The 25,733-nt window shown below is 45.9% G+C and overlaps 1 protein-coding gene across 3 annotated transcripts in view; it reads left to right on the top strand.

The window, feature by feature from the left end:
- The window catches only part of TNKS2 (tankyrase 2), a 2,182,082-nt gene that overhangs the window by 1,163,062 nt on the left and 993,287 nt on the right, over positions 1 to 25,733 (top strand). For all 3 annotated transcript variants that reach the window (XM_069611330.1, XM_069611331.1, XM_069611332.1), the window contains exon 18: positions 9,241 to 9,429. In XM_069611330.1, coding sequence (XP_069467431.1) covers positions 9,241 to 9,429 — 189 coding nt within the window. The remainder of the gene's footprint in view (positions 1 to 9,240; positions 9,430 to 25,733) is intronic.

Genomic DNA, 25,733 nt, shown 5'->3' on the forward strand with positions numbered 1-25,733 from the left:
TATGTAAATATTTTTTCCCAATCTTTGAAAATCAAGATCTTGGCAATCATTGATCTTCGGGGGAGCTCCCGGTCTGGGTTTCCTGGTCGTGGCTCTGTGGGCCCTCTCCACCGCGAAGCCTTAGGATAGTGTGCCTGCCCCAATCTCCTGCAACAGCAGATGTTCCACGTAATTGGTGCGGTCATTGCCCTCTTCTCCCTCTAGCAGTCCAACAATCCGGATATTATTCCTTTGAGCCCTCCCTTCTACATCTTCCGCTCTTTGTTGCAGGATCTTCACCCGATGTAACATATTAGACATTTGGGTCCTGGTGGTAGCGACGTCTGTGGTGTTCTTCTGTTCTGCCGTACCCACTCTGTATGTCGGGTTCCGTACATCTTGCCGTAGGAGGCCCATATCCACCATGGCTGTGTCCATCTTATTTTCCAAGGACGCCTTTAGGGCTGCTGTAGCCTCCAATATTGGGCCCTTGCTTCCGCCTCCCACCTGCTGTGGGAGAGCTAGTTGAAACCATGTTTGCCTCTAATGGGGTAGGTTGGTTTTTACCAGACTTTTTCGCAAAGGAGTCGATGCTAGTTTGTTTGCTTCTTCCTCATTTTGATTTATTTGGCCTTCTACTCTTTGAGGCGTTATGAACAGTCTCCCCCCGCTGTCCCTATGGCGGTGGCTCTCTGGGCTTTGTTCCTGTGTCCATGCCAGTTTATTTCAGTGACCAGGTGTTGTTTCCCTCTTCTCGTTGAGGTACGTTGCCTCTCCTGCATGCTTCTGCTCTAATGTCTCTCCCCATGCTCACAGTTCTTATTCGGGAGCGCTTTTGGCCCACTTCTTTGTGCCCCACACCCTGCAGTGCCAATATGCCCAGGCAGTAGGTGGACTGTCTCCCTCAGGTGTGGGCAATCTGTATTAGTTAACTGACCACTCTTATAGTACTGCTCATCTTCTGTCATCTTCCTCGTCCCAGTACTTAGTCTTATGGGACTTGCAGTCCCTAATGACAACATGAGGGTTTCTTATTTCATTTTCACTGCCACATCTCACTTCTTCATAACATGTTTTAAAGAAACATCATGAAGATTAGTAGCTAAACCTGATTGAAAAGGAAAAGGCAATTCTCCAGCATGGGGTCTGGCATGGATTCACATGCTCATGAATATTCCCCGTCAGGCTGTGAATCCTCGGTAAAAGAAAAAACAGCTCCAATTTTGTTTCTAAACTCTTTCTCCTATAAACCAATCACTGAGCTCTGGGTCATACTACCCCCAGCAAATGAATGCCCTCTACCTAAGCCCCTCCTCTGGTAGCCATCTTCAGATTTGGTAGCACGTAAAGTGGCAGTGGGATCAAGAGAAGAGCCGCAGAGGGGCAGGTGGGAGGGTTCGCATGTGAATCCATGCCAGACCCCATGCTGGAGAACAGTTAGTAACTTGTTCCTTCTCTAGCATGGATTCACATGCTCATGAATAAAGAATACATAGCAGTGTACATACATGCACAACCACAGGCATTGGCAAGGCTCAACAGAAGCAATCTCTTCCCTCCTCACCAGGCTCACTTTCAAGCGAACAGGTTGTGCAGCACTGCTTGGCCAGCTCTGGACTCCTCTCTGGAATCCCTGTCGACGCAGTAGAATTTCGTGAAGGTGTGCGTCGACCTCCACGTAGCATCCCTGCAAATGTCCAGCAGGGGCACACCAGACAGGAATGCCATTGTAGCAGCAATTGCTCTGGTAGAATGGGCTCAAGAAATGACAAGCAGCGGTCGATTTGCCAACCGGTGACAGTGACTGATACAGAGCCACCTGGAAACGGAAGCTTTGGACAGGGCCTTCTCAAGGTTCACAGGACAAAAGTTCACAAAAAGCTGAGAAGTTTTCCGGAAACTTTGTGTAGGCTGCATAAAACTTCAGCGCTCTAGCCACATCGAGCGAGTGCAAAGTCCTTTCAGCTGACGACAAAGGCGTCGGAAAAAACACAGGTAACACCAAGACACCAAGAGCTTGTTGAGACGAAATTCCGACCGAACCTTGGGCATGAAGGAGTGCATCCGCAGCACCACTCTCGTCTCCTGGAAAGTCAAGTAGGGACGCTTGCATGACAGGGCCTGGATCTCACCCACTTGTCTTGCAGAGGAGATAGCCACGAAGAACGCTGTCTTCCACGGCAGAAACTTGAGCGGAGCTGAATGCATTGGCTTGAATGGGAGCCCCATGAGCCTAGTCAGCACCACATTGATGTTGCACACCGGGGCCGGAGCCTTCACTGGGGGGAACGAGCATAACAGTACCTTAATGCACTCTTTGACTAGGACTGTCCCGGCGATCTGGTGTAGCAGGAGATAGCCCCCAGATGTACCTTGATGGAGGCATGAGCCAGTCCCGATTTTGCCAATTACAGTAAATTATGAAGTACTTAAGGGGCTGTTACCCTGAGAGGGTTGATTTAGCAAATCAATGGTGCTTTCTACAAGCTCCACCGAAAGACATACTACAGGTAATAATTCATATTAAAAGCTGACCCAAAAATTAGCGAGTTAGCGATCAAAGCAAAAAATAATAAACTCTAAAAATAAATGACAAGTAAACCAAATAGAATCAGAATAAAGAAAGTATGAAGAAATCTGAAATGCTATTTTAAATGACGCATTTAATGTCTTTTCCCTAACAAAGCTTAAGGCCAGAGAATATAATTTTCGCCAGCGTTTCACTAAAAAAAGAAAAGATGGCCGCTTCACACATTGACGCGATGACGTCATTGTGCTTATAAACGTGAGCGTAATGACGTCATCTTGGGTAAATCAAAACAATATAAAAAGACTGCCAAAGTGATGCTAGATTCGAGTCTAGGATCGGAAGCTCGAAGCGGAGGACAATCGCATCCTCTTGCTTTAAAAAAAAAAGGTAACAAATAATTATTGCCTGTACCTTTTATTGTTTCTAAAAACCTGCATCCCTGATAAATAATGATACAACCAGCTAAAAGAACATCTTAAGAATGAAAGGAAAAGCAATTTCTTTTTCTTTCTTTTTTTTTCCCCCTTTGCTATCTCTTTGAACCAGCACAAAGGCTTCAATTTGCTAAGAGTAAGAAGGAGACTATCCATCTAAATAAGAAATAAGCGAAAAAGAAAAGGAACAATGTAAGGGTCATCTTTGAACCGCCAATTCAGACAAACTTAGCAACACATTGACATTAAGAAAGGGTGAGTGGATAACTCCATTTGATGTTAAGAATGGCAATACAATTCATTAATGACATTTTTTTATTTTGATACAATTTATTTTGTTTGTCACTAATACAGAATTCTCTCCTGGTGAGCCTCTTTTAAAAAGAAGAGGAAAATAGGTCTAAAACGGATGTGTAAGGAGCACAATGAAAGCGTGAAATAAAAGATTGGGGAATTTTGGAACAGTACCAAGTGTGTACACATTTTTATTTAGATTTGGAAAACAAGAGGGTAGAGAAAGCAATTTGATAAATGTATATACCAATCTAGTTGGCGCAAAAGGAAAATACCTAAATCATAACAGTTGAAGCTATTGGACAGTAAAAATAGGGGTATATACCTATGTAGACAACTGGAAAGCAAAATGTACTGGCAGACTCACCTAAAAGGTAGAAATTTGACTGTATATTTTTGCACGATCAATTGATCTAATCTTGTTGAAGAATATTCCCCTAGGCCATATGGGGACATTACCAAATAAATACAGCAATTTTGGGAGCACAACTATCTTCATCAATGAAATCCACCCATACGCGTTTTTCGGCTGTTGTAGATATATATCTCATGATTGTCGATGTACAACAGCTTGACACATTTATTCCCAGGTACTGAATACGCAGAGGGGCCCAGCAACATCCCCTAAGGTCAGCTGGTTGTACTGTAGAGGGCGTGAGGGGGAACAATTCAGATTTTGTGTTATTTATTTAATATCCAGAGAACTGAGAGAATTCATGCATGCACATCCCTCATGATTGGGTCAAGGTTCTGCTCGGAGTCCTTAATATATAATAGCACATCGTCTGCATACAGCGATATTACCTGGGGTGGGCATGTCATCCTAATTCCCCTATGACATGAACATCCGAGATTAATGCAGTGAGCGGCTCAATCGTAAGTGCAAACGGGAGAGAGAGGACACTGCAGTCTGTTTCCCCTCCCCAATGGTAATAGATCAGATATCATTTGGCTGTTGGACCTGCATACAATAGTTGTATACATTGAGTGAAATCCGGGCCAAACCTGAATCGACACAGCACCTGAAACAAGTAGCACCACGAGACCCAATCGAAAGCTAATGACGCAGCAACTGCTCTAGCTTGGGGATTGAATTGTGAGATTACACTGAACATCCTTCTCCGATTTCGGCCAGTAGATCTAGTGCGGATGAATCCTGACTGGTCCAGGTGTACCAGCTGGGACATGTATGGTAGTAGTCGTGTGGAAAGTATCTTACCAAACAACTTTGCATCTGCATTAATTAAAGATAACGGTCTGTCTGAGGACACACCATGGGAAGGCCTATTGGGCTTCAGCAATACTGTTATAAAAGCTTCCCGCATAGAATGTGGTAGCCCTCCCCTAACAAGGGGTTCCTCCCACACCTTCAGCAGTCTGTGTGCCAGCTCCTGCTGGAATTCCTTATATTATTCGATCTCCAAACTGCCCTAACCCGGCGCCTTCCCAGAACCCAACGATTTCACTGCAGCAGCTACCTCCTCTTCCATCACTGGCTGCTCCAGGACCTGTCCTGCCTCCATAGATAGTGCAGGTAGCTCAATATCATGTAAGAACTGGGTAAGTGCTTTGTCAGTTAGTGTCACAATTGACATATAGACTTGAATAGTATGGCCGGAATACCTCATTAATATCGTTGTCCCTCACTAATATTGTACCGTCCCGCCCTTGTAACCCAGTGACAGGTTGACTTAAGATTGACTTAAGCTTGACTTAAGCTTTCAGCCATAGATCTTCTGTCCAGTAGCTTACCTGCTTTCACCCGATCTCCTAGCCCTTACTGGTCTGGACATATATGGTATTCTATAGTATTTCCCATGAAACTTGGCACGCTTGTCATCAGTCGCAACACAACCCCATTCTGTGTTCTACCATGGTCATTCTCCAGCCCCCTCAATTGTGTCTCAACCTCATTCAATTCCTGCCGAAGAACCTTAAGGGCACCAGCTGATGTGTAAAGAAGCACCACGCTACTCCACACTTTGAACGCCTGTAGAAATCAACTGCATAATCCCTCATCATTTGCAAAGAATTTAGCAATATCAGAGTGCCAGGTTTGCATTCCTCAGCATGCCATCTACCATAGCGGTCGCCGTTTAGGGCAGTGTGCCAACACTAATGAGAGCACAACAGGGGAATGGTCAGATAATGTTCGAGGACAGATGCTACAATCCTGAACCGCCAACATCATCTCAGATCCCGAGTCATCGACTGATGAGTAATATGTATATTCTCTCACACTCCGGTGCAATTCACACCATACATCTACCAAGGTGCATGTCTGTGCCGCTAGCACTAGTTGTCCTATCCACTTGATTATCCATGATAATATTCAGGTCCGTCCTAAATAATCAACGCCCTATCAGAGTTCGTCATTTTGTTTGAAATGTACTGATAGAACTCGGGGTCCATCCACATTTGGGCCATACGTGTTAACCAATACCATTAGTCTGCCCACCAGTGCGTCCCAGATTATGACACATCAACTCAGCTGGTCCACACAGCTCCTAGAGAATTGAAACCCCAACATGTAATGTACAATGGTAAGAAGGCCATGCAGCTGCAAGGAATAGTCGGTGTAATATCGCAAGGGGCCGCATTTGCGTGCAAAGGTTTCCTGCCTCCTACCCAGGGTATGTGTCTCCTGGAGCATAAGTATTTTAGGGCCCTGTCTATTGACATAAAGTATATGCCTGGTCTTGACCGGGTTATTAAGCCCATGCATATTCCACACAAGTAATTTAATCGAGAGGCCATCCCCACCCCCTATTCCATCATCCACCATGGTCGTATACATATGTCAAGCCACATTGTGCCCCGATCAACTATTGAGCTTCTGCTGCCACCAGTACGACCGTCAAACATTTTAACTTGTGAACCCACCCCCCTTGTCAACCACCCCCCTGCACCTTCCACTCCAACTTGATAGTGTACCCCATAACATGCCAGCTCTGAAAATTCAGGGAGCACACTCCGAACACCAACTTAACCTTGAAGCTCCACTGCAATCAGTTTAGCATCCTTTGTAGCTTGGCAGAGCAGATCAATGAAGTATCAAGAAAAACAGTGGGCCAAACACTACTCGTTCACCAGACATTGATTGCGCCGTCGAGGATTCTCGATCTTTCCGTCACGCATCTGGACATCCACCCACTGGGACTGGTATAGATAGCTCAATGTACACCACAGCTTCCTGTCCCATACTGTGTGCGCAGTTTGGCTGGGAACATCATGGCGTATTGCACCTGCCTGTCTCGCAGTAGACGCTTTACGTGATCATATGTACGTCTGGTGGCCTGGACCCCTGAAGAGAAATCCGGGTAAATGTGTACCCTCGCTGACTCGTGCAGTAATGTTCCTTTCTCCCTCGCCATCTTCAGGATTAAGTCCTGATCTTGATAGTTCAACATTCTTGCAGTGATCGTATGTGGAAGTGCCCCACGTTAAGGAAGTGGAGCCAGCCAGCGATGTGCCCTTTCAACCAAGAACTGTGTAGAGAACCGTGCATCACTGAACATAGCCTTCAACATGCCCTCCACGAAAGGCTTCATAGGTCCAAGGACCGCTTTCATGGAAATCCCCACTATCCAAGCGTTGTTTCCGGCAAGAGCTTGATTCTAAGCCATCACTTTTTATGCGTACCACCTGCAGCTCCTTCTTAAAGGCTTGAAGATCTGATCTGGGTCATGCCTCCCAACCATGTCCTCCAGGTCTCTGACCTGCGTTTCCACCACTGTGATCCAGTCCCTGTCCTTATCTCACTTAGTACGCATGGAGATGATGTTGGCGAATATGTCGTCAACCTTAGAGTTTACTGAGGTGAGCCCCGCCTGCATTGCCGTCATGTGAGGATCCATAGGTGAATTGTCAGGGGACCCCCTCACGCTCGCTCGCCATTGCATCAACCACCATAGCAACTTTGTGAGGGTTATTTGTGTAGGAGTCCATGGGGCCATTCCTCTTCCCGTTTCCTTGTCTCATGTATGCAGTGTCTCTCAACAACTGATGCTCCGGTTATCCACGGATCAGTATCCAAAGATGGTGGCAACTAACAGAGGCTGTGGTATGCCGGGGTTGATCTCCCCTCCATCCTCCCAAGTCTCCCACCACCAATCTTTGCTAGCAATGTGCCCTTAGGCCTGGGCCAAGATGAGTGTCCCCAACCACATTTACATTTGTACAAGTTAGTGCACCCAGACGCCCAACGTGATGTCGCAACTGCAGCAGTAATGGCAATTTTACCAAAGTTGCCACGTTGTGAAATGCAGCACAGTAAAGTGTTCTCCACCAATGTATTTCAGGTTTGTGCTCTCTTGCCTCTACTGGTGTTGTGGCTCTGTTATTGAATATGGGCTGGCATTAACCCTCAACTGGAGCAGCATCGCCACCTCTAACACGTTGCTCCGGTCAGGGTCGTCGCTTCCAATGGCCTCTCCAGGTCTGCAGCAGCTATGGCGGGCATCACGTCCCATGGCAGCGCGTCGCAGCGCCCACTCCTCACGCTGATCAGGATTATCTGTGTGCAGGATAACAACAGTGGCCCCAGCATGGAACCACACTTGCCAGCTGGCCACCTGTTTGTCCCCAGAGAACCGCTGGCAGGCTCCCGCATCTCGCCCGCAGAGCACTCAACAGACCTCCTACTTCACACGCGTCACTGCCTCACTACACAGCCTCCAGATCCATGGCTCACAAAAGTGGATCCTCTGGATTACTCATTTAAGGAAGGTTTGGTGCCTACTAACGTCAAGCACACCTCGGTGTCACCTTTACTAAAGAAACCGTCCCTTGACCCTTGTCTGCTTTCCAATTACAGGCCTATTTCCAATGTTCAATTCTTGCTTAAGATCCTAGACCGGGCTGCCTACTTACAAGTGCAAAATCATATGGAGAAACACCAGATACTCAGCCATAGACAGTCTTTGTTCCGTAGAGCACATAGTACAGAGTCCGCATTGTTGGATCTTAAGTCTAATATACTGGAAATAGTAGACCTAGCTCTTTACATTTGATAAGAAAACATTCCATCTATAGTTTGTACTGGTTGATCATAATGTCTATCATTAACGAGAGCTGTGCATTAATGTTAATGGTGCCAGACTGGCGCAAGTGTGCATGTGACTACTTTGGGATCCATTTCTTGGAAACCGGCTCCTGGTCTACACAGATTGAGAAGTTGTGTACTAATCTAGTGAAATATTGTGGAGGAGTGATGAGCTTTCATAGAGGACACGGTAAGGGGACAACTTCCCTGCCTCTGGAGATCCATAGGAGACAAGCAAAAGCCTCTGCTCTTTGTGTCGGACATCTGGGGCTATGTTAAACATCAATCACTACAGTCTGTTGACGGCATGGTAAGGAGGCAATTTCCTCGGCTCTAGAGATCCATAGGAGACCAGCAAAAGCCCCTGTTCTTTGTGCGGGACGTCTGGGCACACGTGTTGATAAAGTCTGTGTTCAGTGTGTTTCAATGTCTGACCTCTTTGCTGCTCAATATCCATGACATGACAACAGGTATCACGGTTTAATAGGTGCAATGTTTGCAATTGACACAAAATGCAGGAGTCAGGCTTATGTTTGGGCTAAAAGACACAGCCGACCTCAGTTTTCAGGCAGCCACTTCGTCTCCTAGTTCGGGAAAGAGTATTTTTGAAGATTCTTGGCCCTAAATATCCAGAAATGAAAATACTGCCTGATTAAACTCCAGACATGGTTAACTTTTGAATATCCCAGAGTCCACATGTAAAACAAGAGGTAATATAAAGTGTTCAGTATTTTGTTGCTGATACTAGAACACCCTGCCACTGATGATCCGGAGTATTTGTCACTTGATCCCCTTCAGAAAGGGCCGGAACACTCCTCTGTTTTATTGAATCTTTGATCTCTGTTGATTGGCTCCTCAAATGTTTTAGTTCTCTTTGTCTAGATGGAGTTTATTATGTCTTGCTGGACATTATAAATTACATTAAATTTAAGTTGACCTTTGTATTTTGTATTTTGCAGCATGTGGACTTAGCAGCCTTGCTTATCAAATGTAACGCCTCTGTAAATGCTACGGACAAGTGGGCTTTCACACCACTGCATGAAGCTGCCCAGAAAGGAAGAACACAACTATGTGCCTTGCTATTGTCTCATGGAGCTGACCCTACAATGAAAAACCAAGAGGGGCAAACATCTTTAGATCTGGTTACTGTAAGTATTAGACTTGTATTTACAAATATGTGTCTTAAAATTCCGATCTCCTTGAATATTATGCACTGTTTAAAATATCTGAGGGGCTTCACATACTGTGTTCTGTTTTTCCCAGAACTAGGCCCTAAAGAAAGTTCCCTTTCCCCATCTGAGTGAGTGCCCTAAAATGTTTGACTTTTTACTGTGCTGACCTCCATTTGTTTCCTCAATAAGGCTTAATCCAAAGCTGCATAGGAACTGTAACTTTTTTTTTATGCTCTGAATTGGTAGTGCTTATGGATACTAGGGTAGGGATAGTTTAAACGTGTGTAATAGTAACAGGCTGGTGGCAGCATTTCACCCTCTTCTGGGCTGAACTGTGGTGCAGCCATTCTACCATGCTGGTAGACATTTGCTCCCTGACTAGGACCAGTGGTTTGCTGCTGGAGGCCAGAATGCATGGTGTGACGATGCATGGGATCTCTTCTCCAGAGGGGAGTCCTTCCCTGTGAGCCTAGGGAGGTGAGGCCGCTACCCAACATTCCCTGCCAGAGTGGCATAAAGTGGGACCTCACAGGGAGGTAAGGATAAGGACTCCCATTCCGTGATGGAACTCCCTATCCTTTGTATCCTTGAGACTATGCAACCCCTGAAGTCTTCCAAGAAACAAAGCGACTGCTGTCTGTTATTGTAATACTCTCTCCTTTCCTTATATAAGACATGACAATACCTACACGAGAAAGAACATACAGAGTGATCATAAGTCATCTCTCAAAAATACTGAGAAGAGGAAAATTGAAGGAGTGATGTGAACTACTCCTTTCCCAAGTCTAGACCGTACTAAGAAGAGGGTGGCCCCAAGCATGGAGAATACCTAATTGATACAGAAGAAAGACTCTGGCACTCCGCTCGGGAGGACCCAGGCAAGACGACACGAAGCAACACAGGTTTGATCCCCGGGTCTACGCTTAGAAACCTATGGGTGTTTAAGCGTGTTATAAATACGCAACTAAGACAAAAGAAAACTATTACGCAACAAAAAAAAGAACAATTCCTGTAACTGCGCCTCGATGACCGCGGGCTCTGTGAGCGCTTTAAAAATGCTAAATAAATAAAAGCAAGAAGGAACCTGGCTTTTGAAGCCTGTCAACCCCTGACCCTGGGAGATTCAAACCTGGAAATGAGGAAATGAGAAGGAGAAGCTAGTCTTTGGTCATGAAGATGTGGAAGGCTCAGAAGAACCCTTCGTCATGGAGTGGAGACACAACCTGTGCAGAAGCTGGAGAAAGGGCAACGGTGGTATTACCTCTGGGAGATGGACTGTGCAGTCCTTCAACTACGGTGACACTAAAAGGCCCAGTGAGCCGCATAGACAACGTGAGAGAACAAAAAAAAAAGAAAATCCAGCGAGAAGACACAAGACCAGCGTCCCAGGATAAAGAAGGTCACGGGAGTCAAAGGAGACTCGGTAGGGGTTTCGTCGATACTGAAGAGTACTTCGGGAGTAATCTCCCTGGTCACTGTAATTACAGAGAGAGTATCAAGACTAAAGAGTACCTCATGAGTAATCCCGTCCATTACAGTAATTGCTCAAGGGATATCAAGAACAAAAGTCACCATGGGAGTAGTCCCCATGGTTGTGGTATTGACGGCCAAAGCCAGAAACATTTTGGGAGTTACAATAGAAGAAAATCCATACATCACTGAAGAAGAATTGTTGGGCATTTAACCAAGCCCAGAGAAGTCCCTGAGAGGAGTTACAAGGATTTATCAAATTTATTGCCAGAGACTATTTTAAGTCAGCCCTTAAGGCTGGACCAGTAGAAGGGAGTCACTCTCCTAGTCACCTTTTTTGTTTGTTTGCTGAATACCTTTGGTTAGGGATATGGTCAAAGTAGGATAGTTTTTTTGGACAGAGGATGGACACTTTAGTTTGACAACCACCCTAACGATGAGCACCCGAGTTAGTATTCAGTTAGGTAGGGCAATCCCTTTAGTTGTAGGGAAAGAAAGGTCATATTCCTTTTTGTTGAATCAAACCTTGAGTTGAAATGCCACACCTTTGTCTGACTCCTTCTTCTGATTTACCAAAATGGCTATGCTGGGCTCTGGTACAGAACCTCAACTGTCCCGTCCAGCAGCATGAAACCCAGACTAGAGCATTTGCTGACTCAAACTGTTTGTCAGCATATCTACCTCATGCTCAACCCTACAAAGACCAAACTCATTCTTCTAGGAAACCCCACCAAGCACTGATCTCTAGAATTGGCTGTCGGACCTGAAGCTCGACGGATTCATGCCTCAACTCTCACACAGTGTAAAATCTCTTGGTTTTATTATGTGTGACCTCTCATTCAAAACGCCAAGGTGATTAATGCAGCATGGTACCAACTTGTGCGCCTCTAAAAATTCATGCCATACATCCCTGCCCCGGGTTTCAAAGCAATTGTCTACGCCCTAGTCATGTACCCCATGGACAGTGGCAATACAATACTCATTGGAGTCCCAGATGCCATCTTGGGACCTCTAACAGCTGTACAGTATGCTACAGCATGCCACATAACAGGACTCAGAAAATTGAACTAAATCACTCCCTTCCTGAAAGAGCTGGACTATCTACCCTTTCAAGCATGCATCAGGTTAAAAACTACCTCCTGAATCATCTATAAAGCAGTTACAACTGAAAAGGCCACTCTTCTTGGCAGAGAAACTCCCCCTCTCCGAATGCCAGCACACCAACAGAAGCCACAGCAATGACAATTTGGAGAAAAAAATGAACTGCAAGAGGAAAAACACAGGAAAATATCGTTTTCATGTTTTCCCTCTTGCACCCCGTCGCTGGAACAAGTTTGCAACACAATTGAGACTGGACACCCCCATTTTACACTTCTTGAAGGACCGGACCTGAAGACCCCTACTCTTCAAATAACATCTTGCTAATTGCTCCACTACTTTCTATTGCCCCCATCCCCTTTAAAGGTCTCCGTCCACCTCTGCCTACCAATCCCAGCTCCTCAGCTACACCTGCACCCTTATTATATCAATTTGTGTGCACCCACTTTGTACAGTGCTCTGTTGCTTCCTAGCTAGGTTTTGCCATTTAGAAATCCCGTACACACATCAGCATATTGCAAACTCTTTGCTGATGCTGCTGTTTTCAGGGTCGCCTCTTCAGACTACAGCTTCATCTGCTCTGCAGCTTCATTTGTACTTGTTCCTTCCTCTGTGAGGAACCAGAGGGCGTCCTCACAACTTGTTCCCCTGAATCCGCCTCTCCTTTTTGGATCCCGACCCTGGCGTTGGATATGCAAGGAAGGATCACCTCGGTGGAGGGAACTTTGGGAATGGGGAGATGATATCCTTAGGTGAGACATGGTATCCCCCCTTTCACTTTCATAATGAGCCATCTCTCCCTGAGCCCTGTGTGGTATTGTCAACCCCTTCCCTTAACCTCCTTTCAATCTGTTCCCCAGAAACAACATTTTAGTACTGAGGACGAGGAAGAGACCAACTAGGAGGACACATCCTCATTTCATAGACACACACATATATCGGAGACCAAACAGAGGTGAAAAGGCTTTATTTATTAAAGCAGACCTAAAGAGGACTATGGAGGCATACCAGAGGAACAACCAGGCATGTCTTGCTAATGGAGTCCTCCAGAGTCAGGCATGAGAACTCCAACAACCCACACCTTGGGTCACTAAAGACACCTGAACGATCTAAAAAGGCCTGCTGTTCTGAGGGAAGGGGAACAGGCTGGAAGAAAGGAAGCTGGAGACCCAGGAGGCTGGAGGACAAGGGGATGCTGCAGCTGTGGTTGGCTTTGCGAGGGTCCGGAGGTCCTGTCATCTGCTGAAGCGCGTCTGGTGGGGAGAAGCAGTGGAGCTCCCTGGGACCCCGTAGCTGCTGCCAATGGGAGCCAGGAGAGCAGGTGGGATGCGCGGTACAGACCACGAGAGGAAGGCAGAGTAGGGAGAAGCAGCAGAAGGAAAAACACTGTGGGACCAGTGAGTTTAGACCCAATATACACTATAACCGGGGTGCTCTGGTAACATTTAGCAAAGTCCTTTGCAGCTGCCGAGTGAAAGGCAAAGAGACTGAAATTATTGTTGAATGCTGTACAAGTATTATTAAGTGATCAAATGAACTATATAACCTATTGCAGGCACCTTGATTCCTGTACAGTGTAAAATGGGGATTGAAAGCAATTGTGAATACTGCACAGAGTAAGAAGTATTGAAAGCATTTGGGAATGCCGCACAAAGTCTGTTAAATGCTCATGAAGGGAGCAACAGCAAATGGTGCATGAAACAAGAGTCAAGGAATACAGTGTGTGAAATAAGCAAAGGCAGAGTCAAGAGAGTACTAAAGAGATACAAAAATGGAAAACTAAAAAGTGGCCCAAAGTCCAGAGGGGCCTAGGTATGGCAAACGGAGAGAGACTTGTGTTGGCAAGAGCCAGAGAAATACAAACCAGAATAATAAAGTGCATGGCGGCTAAAGCAGCCGCAGGGCAGGGTCTGGACAGTGTGGCACAGAGGAATCAACTAAGCATCATTGTCAGATGGAACCACTGGCTAAGTGTAGATGGATGCAGTTAGAAAAGGTATTCATTCCGTGACCTGTAATGGGTGGACCATGTGGTCCGACAACTGCGCCTAGACCGAGTGCCCTATTTGGAAAAGCCAATGAAAGCAGATGTGAATTCAAGTTTGTGTTGCTACATCTTTGTCTGAAATGAAGTTAAGAAACAGAACTGTTGATTTTGAGAGCTTGGAGCTCTGAACCTCTGAGACGAGAAGTCCCGAACTGGCAAGGGTCCCAGGGGATTGTGTCAATTTGAAAGTTGAACTTTTTGGACTCTTGGGGAATGGAAAGCCTGACTTGGGAGGTGTTCCAAGGAACTGTTGTTTTGGAAGCAAGAAAGCTTGAACTCTTGAGGAAGGGAATCCCCATATTCAGGGAACTATTTTGAACCTAGAGAAGGAGAAGCTGATCCTAAGCCAAGAGCTGGAAGAAGCTCTGGACTTTCTCTTGAACACTATTCGTTTGAGACCAACATCCCTACACATTGTATGCAGTTGGTTGTGAGGGCAAGTATAGGTTTTGGGCACAGAGACTTAAGTTGGGCATCCTGACTCAAACTATCCTTTAGGTAGGGAAATCCCACCTTAACATAGGGCAAATTAGGCCTTACTCCATCCCGACTCTTAAGTTAAATAAAACTTTGAGTATACATTTGAATCTGTTGCCTGTGTCTTGCCTCATGATACCTTCGCACATCCATCGCAAGGGGCTCTGCCTGCGGCCTAAAATAGCTCTTGTGACCACTCCTGACAACCAATCTCCCTTCTCTGCACACTTGTCTCCTTGACTTCTGCAAAGCACCCCAGAAGCCTTCAATTTTTGATGACCACCAGCTGCAAATCTCTCATTGGTCATGATGTTCTGTGGCAGGAGGCTCCGCCTGGAGACCTGTATCATGGACTCCTGATCCTACATTGTCTGCCTCTGAATCTCTGGGCCACCTCTGCAATCCACTTTCCTTAATTACTTGCATGATTGAATTGAACTACATCTGGATATCCTCTGATGTGATCCCTCATCCGCTGAAAAATAGCCACCTCTCCAGCTCCCTTACAAAGTTGGTTACCTTTGACAGCTGTAACCTATTTACAGGTGCTGCCTATTGTTTTTGTCCAATTGTTTCTTGTAGCAAGACTTTTAGAATTGTTTTAACTATTTCAAAGTACTGAAACCTCTACTGACCCCATAAGAATTATCATTACTTACTTAATTTGTTGTTTGGTGTCCTTTTGGGTCGACCCCACATGTTTTGTCTCTTGTTTCCAAAAAATGATGTTCATCTGTCATAAATATCTATTATTTTCTGCTCAACATTTGATAGTCTGTGCCCATCTATGTGCATCAACTGTACTTTAGCCAACACATTCCCCAGCTAAGAGTAAAGGCTTGATTGCTCTATCTAGCTACTACTTGAAGTCACAAATATCTTTAGGGAATCCCTGCTTACAATCAATGAGTTGATTCCTCTTACGCTCCCAAAAGGGAACCTTTGGAAAATTCTCCTAAAGTTCAGCAGCTCTGTATCTTTTTGCTTTTGTCCTACTGGTTTACCTGTTTTATTTCCAAATGAGACCAGATCGCACAAGTATTGTTTGTGCTGACCAAAGGACTATGCCTAAATTAAGGATTCCACCAGTGTTCACAGGTCTCCTCCTCGAGCCTTCATGTACTTTTCCGTGACTTTAAAGTGGAAACGTTTCAGTCCTTTGTACGTGGCAGATATTCAGAACCTTTGTATACTAAACCTCTTGAAGGATTTTCTCAAAAGAAGAAAAGCGATCTGCTCCCTTCCTTACATTTCTCCCAATACGTAGCCCAGATTTGCAATTGTAGATACTGTAAAGAGTGACTTTCAGTCAAGCCTGCACGTCATCACTGAAATGCTTTCTTTCCCCCAAGGGGGAAAGATGCGTTGCCCTAAAGTAAAATAAATGTGGAGCACAACAAAGTGAACCACCAGTCCAGCCAACCCTTCCTACACTTCTAAAGTTAATCCATAATATGGTTAACATAAAGGATTTAGGCATGGCAGCATGGTTTAGCCAAGGATGTTTCCGTAGATGTGAATGTGCCACTGCTTGCTCCATAGAAACCACAGCTTTTCTGATTCGACCTTTGCTTCACCCAAGCTCCTCACAGGAAAGTTTGCTAGCAAATCTAAATGGCAAGGCAGCCTAGCTCACCCTTCTGTCTAGGTTTACACAGTAAGCTCCTACAGATTTCGGTTTAGCTTCTCGCTAAATGAAATGTCGGAGACCTTTGCATTCTTTCTAGCTTAAACTTGAATATAGGCAGCAGGAAGGCCTAAAAAGTAATATAGTCCTGGTGGTTGCAATCCTGTCCCTCTGTGATGTGAAAAGACATTTCCACTGATGAAGATCCCTTTCAGACAGCTGGTGGTGGTTTGCACTATACAGGTATAAAATGTGCAGACATAAATTACTCCTTTTTCAAAGAGATGCCAATGCCAGAAGACACCAGCACAAATCTATTTGTTTGTGAAGAGGCACAGTGCTTGGGCCTGCCCCTTTCCCTAATGACTAGCAAGGACTCGAGAAAGAATATGTTTCAGGTAATGATTTACACTAATACTGTCAATTTCACCAGCCTGACATAACAAATCCTTTCCCCCAGTGGTTAAGGTTCTTTGGTGGGATATTTGGATTATCAAGGGATTGTCGAGCTGAGAAAGGGGTTCAAGTAAAACAAATGTATGCTCTTTCTCTGAAATCTCTCACCAATGCAAGTTGCACTTGGAAAACTGTAGACCTACCTTGTGCTGAGAGGGGTGTTGACCAAGGTACTTGCATTAAAAAAATAATGCAGATGGAATGCTGAAATACTGTTCAGTTTGTGGCGAGGGCAGTAAACTGGCCTGGTCAAGCCAGGATGGGTACCCCTCTTTGCCGGTGATCGGACCCCCACTAGGGAGCCATTCAGAGTCGGTTGTACCCTTGAGATGGAGGGTGGCAGCAAAGAGTGCATTAATGCGAGAAAATCAGTCTGACCCAGAAAAGAAAACTGAAATGGCGAGGGAACCAACTATACCTCAAGAAATATTGCAGCTCACACAGACAACCCACACACCAGGCAGAAGCAGCTCATAGCCACCCCGAGAATGAGACAGAGAGAGAGAGAGAGCTGCCCGAAGAAGCCGCTGATCGGTGCAACATTTACAGAGATGGCACTGTCCCGCTAAGAAACACTTGTGGGGTCTGCGCACACATAATGGTTACAAAACCTAGCGATACTGGCATTAAGACCAACTCCAAGAATATGAACTGCTACCATGAACTTGGTTCGCCACGATTTTGTGGTTAAAAACCTGTGGAACCAAAGGCGGAACAGGATTAGCAAGTGTGGGTTTACTGCTTGAGGTCAGAACAGAAAGAAGATTGGATGGAGGAGTTTGGGGAAGACGAGACAGAGTAGAAAGGTATAGAAAGAGTGGACATGGTTGATCTTGGACAAATCCATCTGAGCCATTGCCGGGCACTATGCACAATCCCTTTAGAACGCTAACCTGTGGATAGTTAGGAAGTCCCTGAGGGAGTTTAGAAAGAGAATGCTCATCGTCTTTAGGCTACCACCACAGATTATTTTTGAGATTTAGCATACTAAGGGAGAAGCAATTTGAAAAAATAACAGGGGAATAAGGATTGCTTTGTAAGGGAGGAGGGTGTATGATACTAGAGAGAGAGGGACGGCCATAGGACCCGCAAACGTTATAATAAAAATCTGTGAACTGCTCTTGAGACTGTGTTTTTTGTGCCATTTGTGACACGTGTCTATGGAACACCTACTCCTATAGTGGCTTGCATGTGTATAATAAGAACAAGAGAGACTGGGAACAAGCACTTTACATATCTTTAGAGTATGGAGTCTGGTAAAGCATGCTAACCGATGTTTATACATATGAAGACAGTTTGCACCCAAAAGAAAATATTGCTACACGTAGATTTGTACCCACATAAAATGTGCTCACTCAATGTGATCCGTGACCGTAGATTGTATAGATGAAAAGAACCACTGTCTGGCCTCCCCCACATGCTATTCACGTGCACAAACCTGAACAACTGGTGGAAAGACATTTAACAGCATGTGTCAAGGGGCACAGACACAAATATCAGCATTTTGAAAGATGATCATTTTAAATAGCATACCTCAAGAGTGAGTGCAAAACTTGCAAAATCACCTGAAACAAAGGCCTTATGATTGCACAAAAAAAAGTTGCATTTTAGTATTGGACGGACAACTTCCACTTTCATATATATTCGTGGCCAATCGTATTGTCAGACCTTTCCTCTCTGCGGAGATACTTACAAAATGCATAAGGAAGAAACAAATTAAATCATTTGCATTTGAACTGTATGACTGACTGACTTATAATTGCCTCATAGTTAAATGTCAACACAGTGCATAGAAAATCATTTGTGGCTGTTGCGGGGAGGGGGTGGGGCAGGAGGCGAAGGCGAAGAATCTGCATGCAGAATTGTAACAGTTTGATTGTCACTGGAAACATACATTAAGTTTTTGAGTTTATGTAATTACAATGAAGCTGTGATGCTATGACCACTATGGAATGTTTTATTGATGTATTATGCGCAACTTATCATACAATAATATAAAAGGACAGATGTATGTTTGTCAGATGCCGTCATGTGCAGAAGAGGCTGCTCGAACGCACAGAATGCTCCGCCAGAGGGAGCTGTAGGCTTAGGATATATAGTGGCCCTACTGTGTTAATGAAAACCTGCACTTTGGCCCATGTACACAGGCCTTACACTAGTTCTGAAATACATGTTAAAAAAAAAAAAATACTTTTTGTTGCTCAGTCGAAGGGAATCCTAGGTGTTAGTGATTTAACCTTTGCTGCCAAGATGGTCAAATTAAAGATCTCCGATTTAGCGACATTAGCGTTGAATTCTGTTCCCCCAGCAAACACCTAATTATCCTGAAGGGTAGACAGAAGCAATATGTAGTGCTCAGGGACCTTCAGGACCACATACCTGACAAAACACAGTTTGTCTCGATTTAATGCCTTGGCCGACTGCATGGCCAAAGCAAACTAGAGTGGAGAGCTGGCATCTTTGTCTCATACCCATGCAAAGGTCAATGGGACCAGAGAAAGCACCATTCAAGCCCACTCTCACCTTGGTTTCACAGTGCTTGCTCATGATCGTATTGGTCATTGTATCACTCAAAACCGAATTTCCATAGAGCTGCAGACATAAACCCCCAATCTACCTTATCAAACACTTTCACAACGTGCGGGGTGAAAGGGACTGCCTTGACCTGTGTACTGTGAGTATTGTTGAAAATGTACAGTATTCTTCAACTATTTTCTTTTTTTGTTTTTAAACTCTTTATTTCTCATTTTCAACAAGTTACAATAAACAGAATTAACATCCTAGGTCATTGAATTGAAAAATACATAACAGTGGAAAACAAAATAAAACCGAATTCCAAACCATAACTCTGTATTCCACCATATGAAATTTGGGACTAACCTAAAACAACTGTCAACTATTTTCAAAAGCACCTCATTGGAATTAAACCTGACTGATCAAGGCGAGAAAGTCTGGGGGCATGTCTCCATGTTCTATGTAGCAACTCTTGCGTAGAGTTTGACATCAATATTAGCTAGTGCTGTAGGCTTTTAAGAGGAACACATGATGTGACCCCTACCCAGTTTGGATATGGCCATAATGTGAAACTCCTCAATTGACCATTCTGGATCCTGTATCCTGAAAGCAACTTAAAATGTGAAAGGTATGGGTCCAGAAGCAACTTTCACCACTATGGTGTAAACCCTAACCTTTTAGTAGTTCCAAATACTTATAATGTAACATTACTCTAACTTTTCCTTCTCCAAACCTACCTCGCTCTTCACCTTTAAACCGACCATCAGCTTACTTTATTTCATGGAATAAAAACTCTATTAAATCTGGAGCTGCTTACCCCATAACACACTGTTTCAGCTACCTCTCTAAAAACAGTATTAACCTTTAAGAGAGGGCCACACGTTCATTAAGCTAAGTTCAGCTCAGCTGAGACCCTGTGGTGAAAAGCTCTTTGATCTTACCTCCTAAGTATAGAATTAATTGAATCCCAGGTCACCTGGAAAGGCGTGTCTTGTGAATTATTGGCTTCACTTCCTGTCTTCAAACAGGATCTCTAATAATGCAGTACTCTAATTTCCACACCCTATGCACCACAGTGGGTCTGCCCCTGTCCAGCCTAATCTTCAGCTGACCTAATCGGATTTGCATGGCCCACAATGCATCAATTCCAGAATAGGATCTATGCACAGTAGTAGAATGTAAAGTCATTGCCCCCCCCCAATTGAGCGATCTGCCAACCGTTGACAAGCTCTATTTTATTGAGTCTAGTTTTTAATCTAGAGCATGCTTGCTCTTACCCCATGGGGTGTCTGGACCCCATCTGATGAACTTTCCATCGAACAAACACCAACTCCACCCCCTTGTTAAAATACCAACTCCACCCCCTTGCTACTATTTGATATTCTAAACATTTTGAAGAACGGGTTCCTGCCTCTAGTTAGGCACTGCAAGAGAGAGAGATAACCGAGTCCAGGTCCCCTCGGCCATATTTCCCCTGGCCATTTGTGTCAACCTAATGGCTCTATTACTGACTTTTCAAGGATGAAGGGAAACTGTTTATGCAGAGCTTGCATCACAAGAAGCATTGTTACCAAGCAAGAGTACAGATTCTGTAAGGCCAGGTAACACTGAGAGGCATCTGATCTAGAGCCTTAAACCATTTTGAAGAACCTATTGCAGGATAAAATAAAATGCTTAATATAATAGTGATTCTACAAAAAGGACATAGAAATCACAGCTAAAAGAAGAGCTCTCTGTGAGGAAGCTATAAGGTAAAGATATCTCATCAAGGTGGCTGCCCTTCTGGGCTTGTGGCTGAATGCTGCCGGCCCCTATTTTTCCACTTTTCATTGGATGCAGTTCTTCACAACCTGCTTTCCCACTTCAGGCCCCTTTTCCCCACTTTTGTTTTGATCTTCATTCCTCTGCCTCTGAATCCAGCATCCACAAGACGTCTTTACAAGAGGGTATCAACAAGGTCTTGTTATTGGATCTAAACAGGAGCTAAAAAAAGAAGCCCATCTGTAATTCATGTCTTCTTCTTGAAGATCTCCACCACCAGTCGCCAGTCCCTGTACTAGCCAGCGTGACTGCCAATAATGTGGAATAGCTGGATCGTGCAATGAGGAAAGGCAATTGAGGCTCTACCCTTGCCTCTCAATGTGTTTTCTCTGCTTCATTAGGAAGTCATTAATTTTGACCAAGGTGTTCCTGAGCTGAGTCATTGGATGTGAGCTACTGAAACCCTCCCTATTCTTCTTGTAATTTCTGTAGCCTGCTTGGTGGTTCACTGGAGAAACAAGAAAAGTTGCCTCAACCAGCCAATTATGTTTTTGGACTGTGACCCCTCTCTTAGAAATCTGTTGCAGATGTCCTTCCCTCCAGAATAGCTCTCTAGATTGTCAAGTATTTCTGTTAGTGATGTACTGCCTCTCTGATGTCCTTGTTGAATCCAAGGGCTGAATTATTTCTCCAAACTTAGATATAGGTTTTCACATTGCTGATGTATCTTTCCCATGTGCTGAGATCTCAGATTCATTATCATTGATAGTCTTAGTCTGATTTGCATGCATGGTGCCAAATTCATTTTTTAGGATCGAGGTGAAATCCTCTTCAGTCTGCTTAGTGAGTACCGAGCAAACACTGTGCCATGTGCCAATATGGAGTCAATAGTGTCCATCCTTTCTGCCTTTTACAAGGCTTGTCTTGACTAGGGAGTTACTTTCCAAAGGCTTTTGCTGTGATGTCTTGTGGTTAAAATGTTGTAAGGTCTTTCACTGACAGCTCCATGTTGAAACAGGAGGAAGACCATACTTGGAAAGGATCAGGAGATGCCTTTGATTATACAGGATTATACAGCTCATATACAACCTTCATAGGATGTGTGCCTCAAAAGGACTACCCAAGCTTAGCCACAGAATGTCTCCCTTGCAGGTTCATTTGCTTCAGGAGGGCACCCTTGATGGCTTAATGTTCTTTAGGAGGGGTCACCCATCTTAAACGTAGAATGTCACGCCTTACACAGATTGTGTGCTTCAAAGGGGACTCCTCCCATATAGATGCAGGATTCAATGTATCCCCCTGAATGGAATAGAACCCCCATAATCAAAAATATCAGCATCTAGCCATCAGAGGGCCAGGTATGAGCATAACACAGTGCAATGGGGTACCTTTGCCCCTATACATACCCATTCAATCTCAGTGGGCATCCGTCAGTCTTGTTGCTCCTTAGTGGGCCTGGAGCATCTGGGACTGTCAAGCGCTACCCCTGCTGTGTGGTTCATTCACAGTACCTTGCAAGGGACAGCTAGTGTGGCTACTTAGAGCAGTCTTCCCTGTCACAGGACTCACAACATACTCCTGGACTTCCCGGCCCCATTTAGGATTGATGCATTGCGAAGCTTCTTCCTGCTAGCAGATACTGTCTCCCTCTTTCTGAGGTTAGAGATACCTTCAGCATGCCCAGTAGAAGGCCGACTCAGATGTGCCCACTGTTTCTTACAGCGTTTTCATTGCCTGTCAGAGGCCACCAATGTTTTCAGGTGGAGGGCCAGCAAGTGTCGGAGCGGTACATTATGAGAAGCACTTCAGAGGGGGGATCACGGCTGCCGGGAGGATAAGCAGTGGCAAAGCAGATCTGCTCACTCCAGGATCTTGTACGTAGCACTCTTTATCAAAAACTTTAAAGCAGCCCCACCCATTAAGGTTCATGAAATACTGCAGAAAATGAGTTTGGCCACATCTGAACACACATGCCAAATTTGGTGAAATGTGATTTAACTTTTTAATTTCTAAAATGTTGGTGTTGTATATCTCAAATGTGTTCATACTGATTCATTTATTTTTAAATGCATCGCGCACTTAGCTGGAATAGGTGCATGCAGCAATATTTGCTCAAATTTGCTCAGCTGAACTCGATATGATCACTTTTGAAAATGTATCAATATTTCTGATTCCAAAATGGGCATAGGTTGGGGGAATACTTGCTAGGCTTAGCTCGTCCCAGGCCCGACTCCAGAGATGGTGACTGAGAAGCTTCCTGCCCCCCTCACCCCCTCCCCATAGCAGGTATACGGGAGGTGTGGGACCTCCCACCCCTCCTTCCACCCCGGTACCTGAAAAGACAAGAGGCTGGCTGTGGCTCTGAGTGGTGGTGCCGTGAAGCTGCAACACTGGTGACAGCTGTGCGGCCCGAAAAGGCATAGACTGCAGGGAGACCATCCCAAGGGGCGCTCCCACTGGGTTCAGATAGACAGGCAGGCACAGAGCATGGTGTTGGTGCCTGAAGAGCATGGTGTTGGTGCCTGAAGAGTGGGTGGGGGCCCAGCCAGGATTTAGAGGGCCCCCACGGAAGAAAGGAGCCACTTATCTGCCTGCAGTGGAGAGGAGCTTAAGGGAAGCCGTACCGCTGCGGAGGCTGATACTGACCACGGCACAGTGCTGAAGGAGGACCTCCGGCTGCGTGGGAAACTTGGTGGGGGTTGAGGCCGCCTCCCTCCCTGGGACTTTTGTGGCGGTAGCCCTGGTTCCGGCTTTACTGACTGTCTGGGGAGCAGCATTGCCCCCCCCACCCTCCTGTGTAAGCCGCATTGCCTGCTGTGGCGGCGGAAAGAGGAAAGATGCAAAAGCACCCAGGAGAGCCCTGAAGGGATTGTGAAGGCTCCAATTGTGCAGAGATTCCAAGGAGCAGGTGGCACCAGTTAGAGGAGAGCGAAGGAAACCCCCTGCCCCCCTGGAAAGGCGAACTGGGGGCTCAGGCAATACCGTACCCCCTTCCGACCGCAAAGGGACCAGGGACAGCCCAGTGGGGGAAGAGTCTTGCACCCTGGGCACGCAAACTTCACTGGGACTACAGTGGCAAGACGCGTGGCTAGGCGAGAGGGAATATTTGAGAGCAGAGGTGTGGGCCACCATGGCCGGCGATGGAGGGGACCCTGGTACTGAAGAGCGCTGCGTCAAATTAGGGTAAAATGGGTGGGAGGGACCCTCCAGAGAGGCATATGTCGAAAAACAAAGGCAGGGGAAGGAACAAGAAGACCCCAGCTCACCCATCGGCAACCCCCTTGCGGGCAGAGGGCATGCTAAACAGGTTCTGGCAGTTGGACAGGCAAAAGACCCCAAAGCCCACTCTGCACCCGGACAAAGCCATAGGAGAAAGTGGGACCATAACCTCTCCGAACCCGATGGCAGTCAACAAAGAGGATCTCGTGCAGTACCGGGCAGACCTCCAGTCTGGAATCGCGCAGTCCTTCCAGGAACAATTCATCTCCTTAAAGTCAGACTTCAAAGGAGCAGTGCAGGGGATCAAGGGGGAAGATTGCGAAGCTGGAGGAACACGTGGACACGAATGAGCAGGCTCTGCAAGAACTTGCTGAGGACTCCAGGAAAACCGACGAACCACTGGAAGAACTGGCTCGGATGTTGCATAACCTGGTGCTCCGTGCGAAGACCTCAAACAGGTTGCGGCGGTCAAACAAATGCCTCAAGAATGTCCAGGAGGAGGTCATGGGTAGAGAGATCTAAGGGACTGTTCAATCCTTCTTTGCGCAGCTGCTTTTGGAGACTCCCCCCAGATGGGGTCCACCTAGATAGAATCCACCGGGTGGGCCCAGTGAGAAAGGAACCGGGAGTCCGCCTGAGGCATGTCCTAGCCGCATTTGCGTCCTACGGTCAAAAGAAAGACTGAGGTCCAACTTTTTCAGGACATTGCACAATCCACACTTCTTAAGAGGAAGCTGATGAGGCCAGTCGTCAAAATCTTCAATCATGAGAAGAGCCAATACAAGTGGGTCTTCCCATTTGGCTTATTGTTCACATCGAAAGGGAGTCCATGCAGGGTGACTTCTTGCGAAGAAGGTCTCAGCGCGATCTCACCCGAGAGCTGCGATGGGGCTTCTGCCCCAGAGGACATGGGTCTCAGTAATCTGAGGAGGCAGTAGTGGGAATGCTCAACGATGGCACGTGGAAACAGGTAGCCTCGTGCACCAAAAGGCTGGAACAGGGCCAAGGATAAACCGTAGAAGGGGGGGGGGGTGAGGAGGTGAAACCGGAACTCTGCTGACAGTGGCCGCAGGGGCAGTCGGACAAGAGGAGATGGGGGAGGAGGGCACAGCAGTATGGTGACTCCAAGACTTTACTTGAGAGAGCGATGCAGAGATTGCACTCAGGGGTTTTGGGGGAGGATACAGTTGTAGGAAGGGGCAGAGAGGTAGCTTAGGGGAGTTTGCTCTCTTGGAATCTTATGGAGAGGAGTAGGGGTGTCTCTCCACAGTTCTTATCCCCGGTAGTTTCCGATACATGGTTGGGAGTTTATCCCGATTCTGTCTCTAGGACCCATAGACCAGCCTGGGATGTTGCGGGGGAGGGGAGGTGGCAGTTTAGGGAGGTTGGGAGGTGGAGTTGCGGTACACTCAGTCAGGTCTTGAAGGTCGGAGGAGGGGGACGAAGGGGACAGAAGGGGATGTGGAGGGACAGCACCCAAGCACTAGTCAAAAGCACACAAGTTGGGCAGACTGACCTCAGAGGGAGTCTAGTGGAGAATAGGAGGAAGGGGCTAGGAGCAGGGACTGAGGCGGGAGTCGGAGGGGTTGAACATCGGGTTCAAGAGTCGCA

Source organism: Ambystoma mexicanum, chromosome 8 (assembly GCF_040938575.1).
Source record: "Ambystoma mexicanum isolate Mex_15411 chromosome 8, UKY_AmexF1_1, whole genome shotgun sequence".
NCBI classification, from domain to species: Eukaryota; Metazoa; Chordata; class Amphibia; order Caudata; family Ambystomatidae; genus Ambystoma; species Ambystoma mexicanum.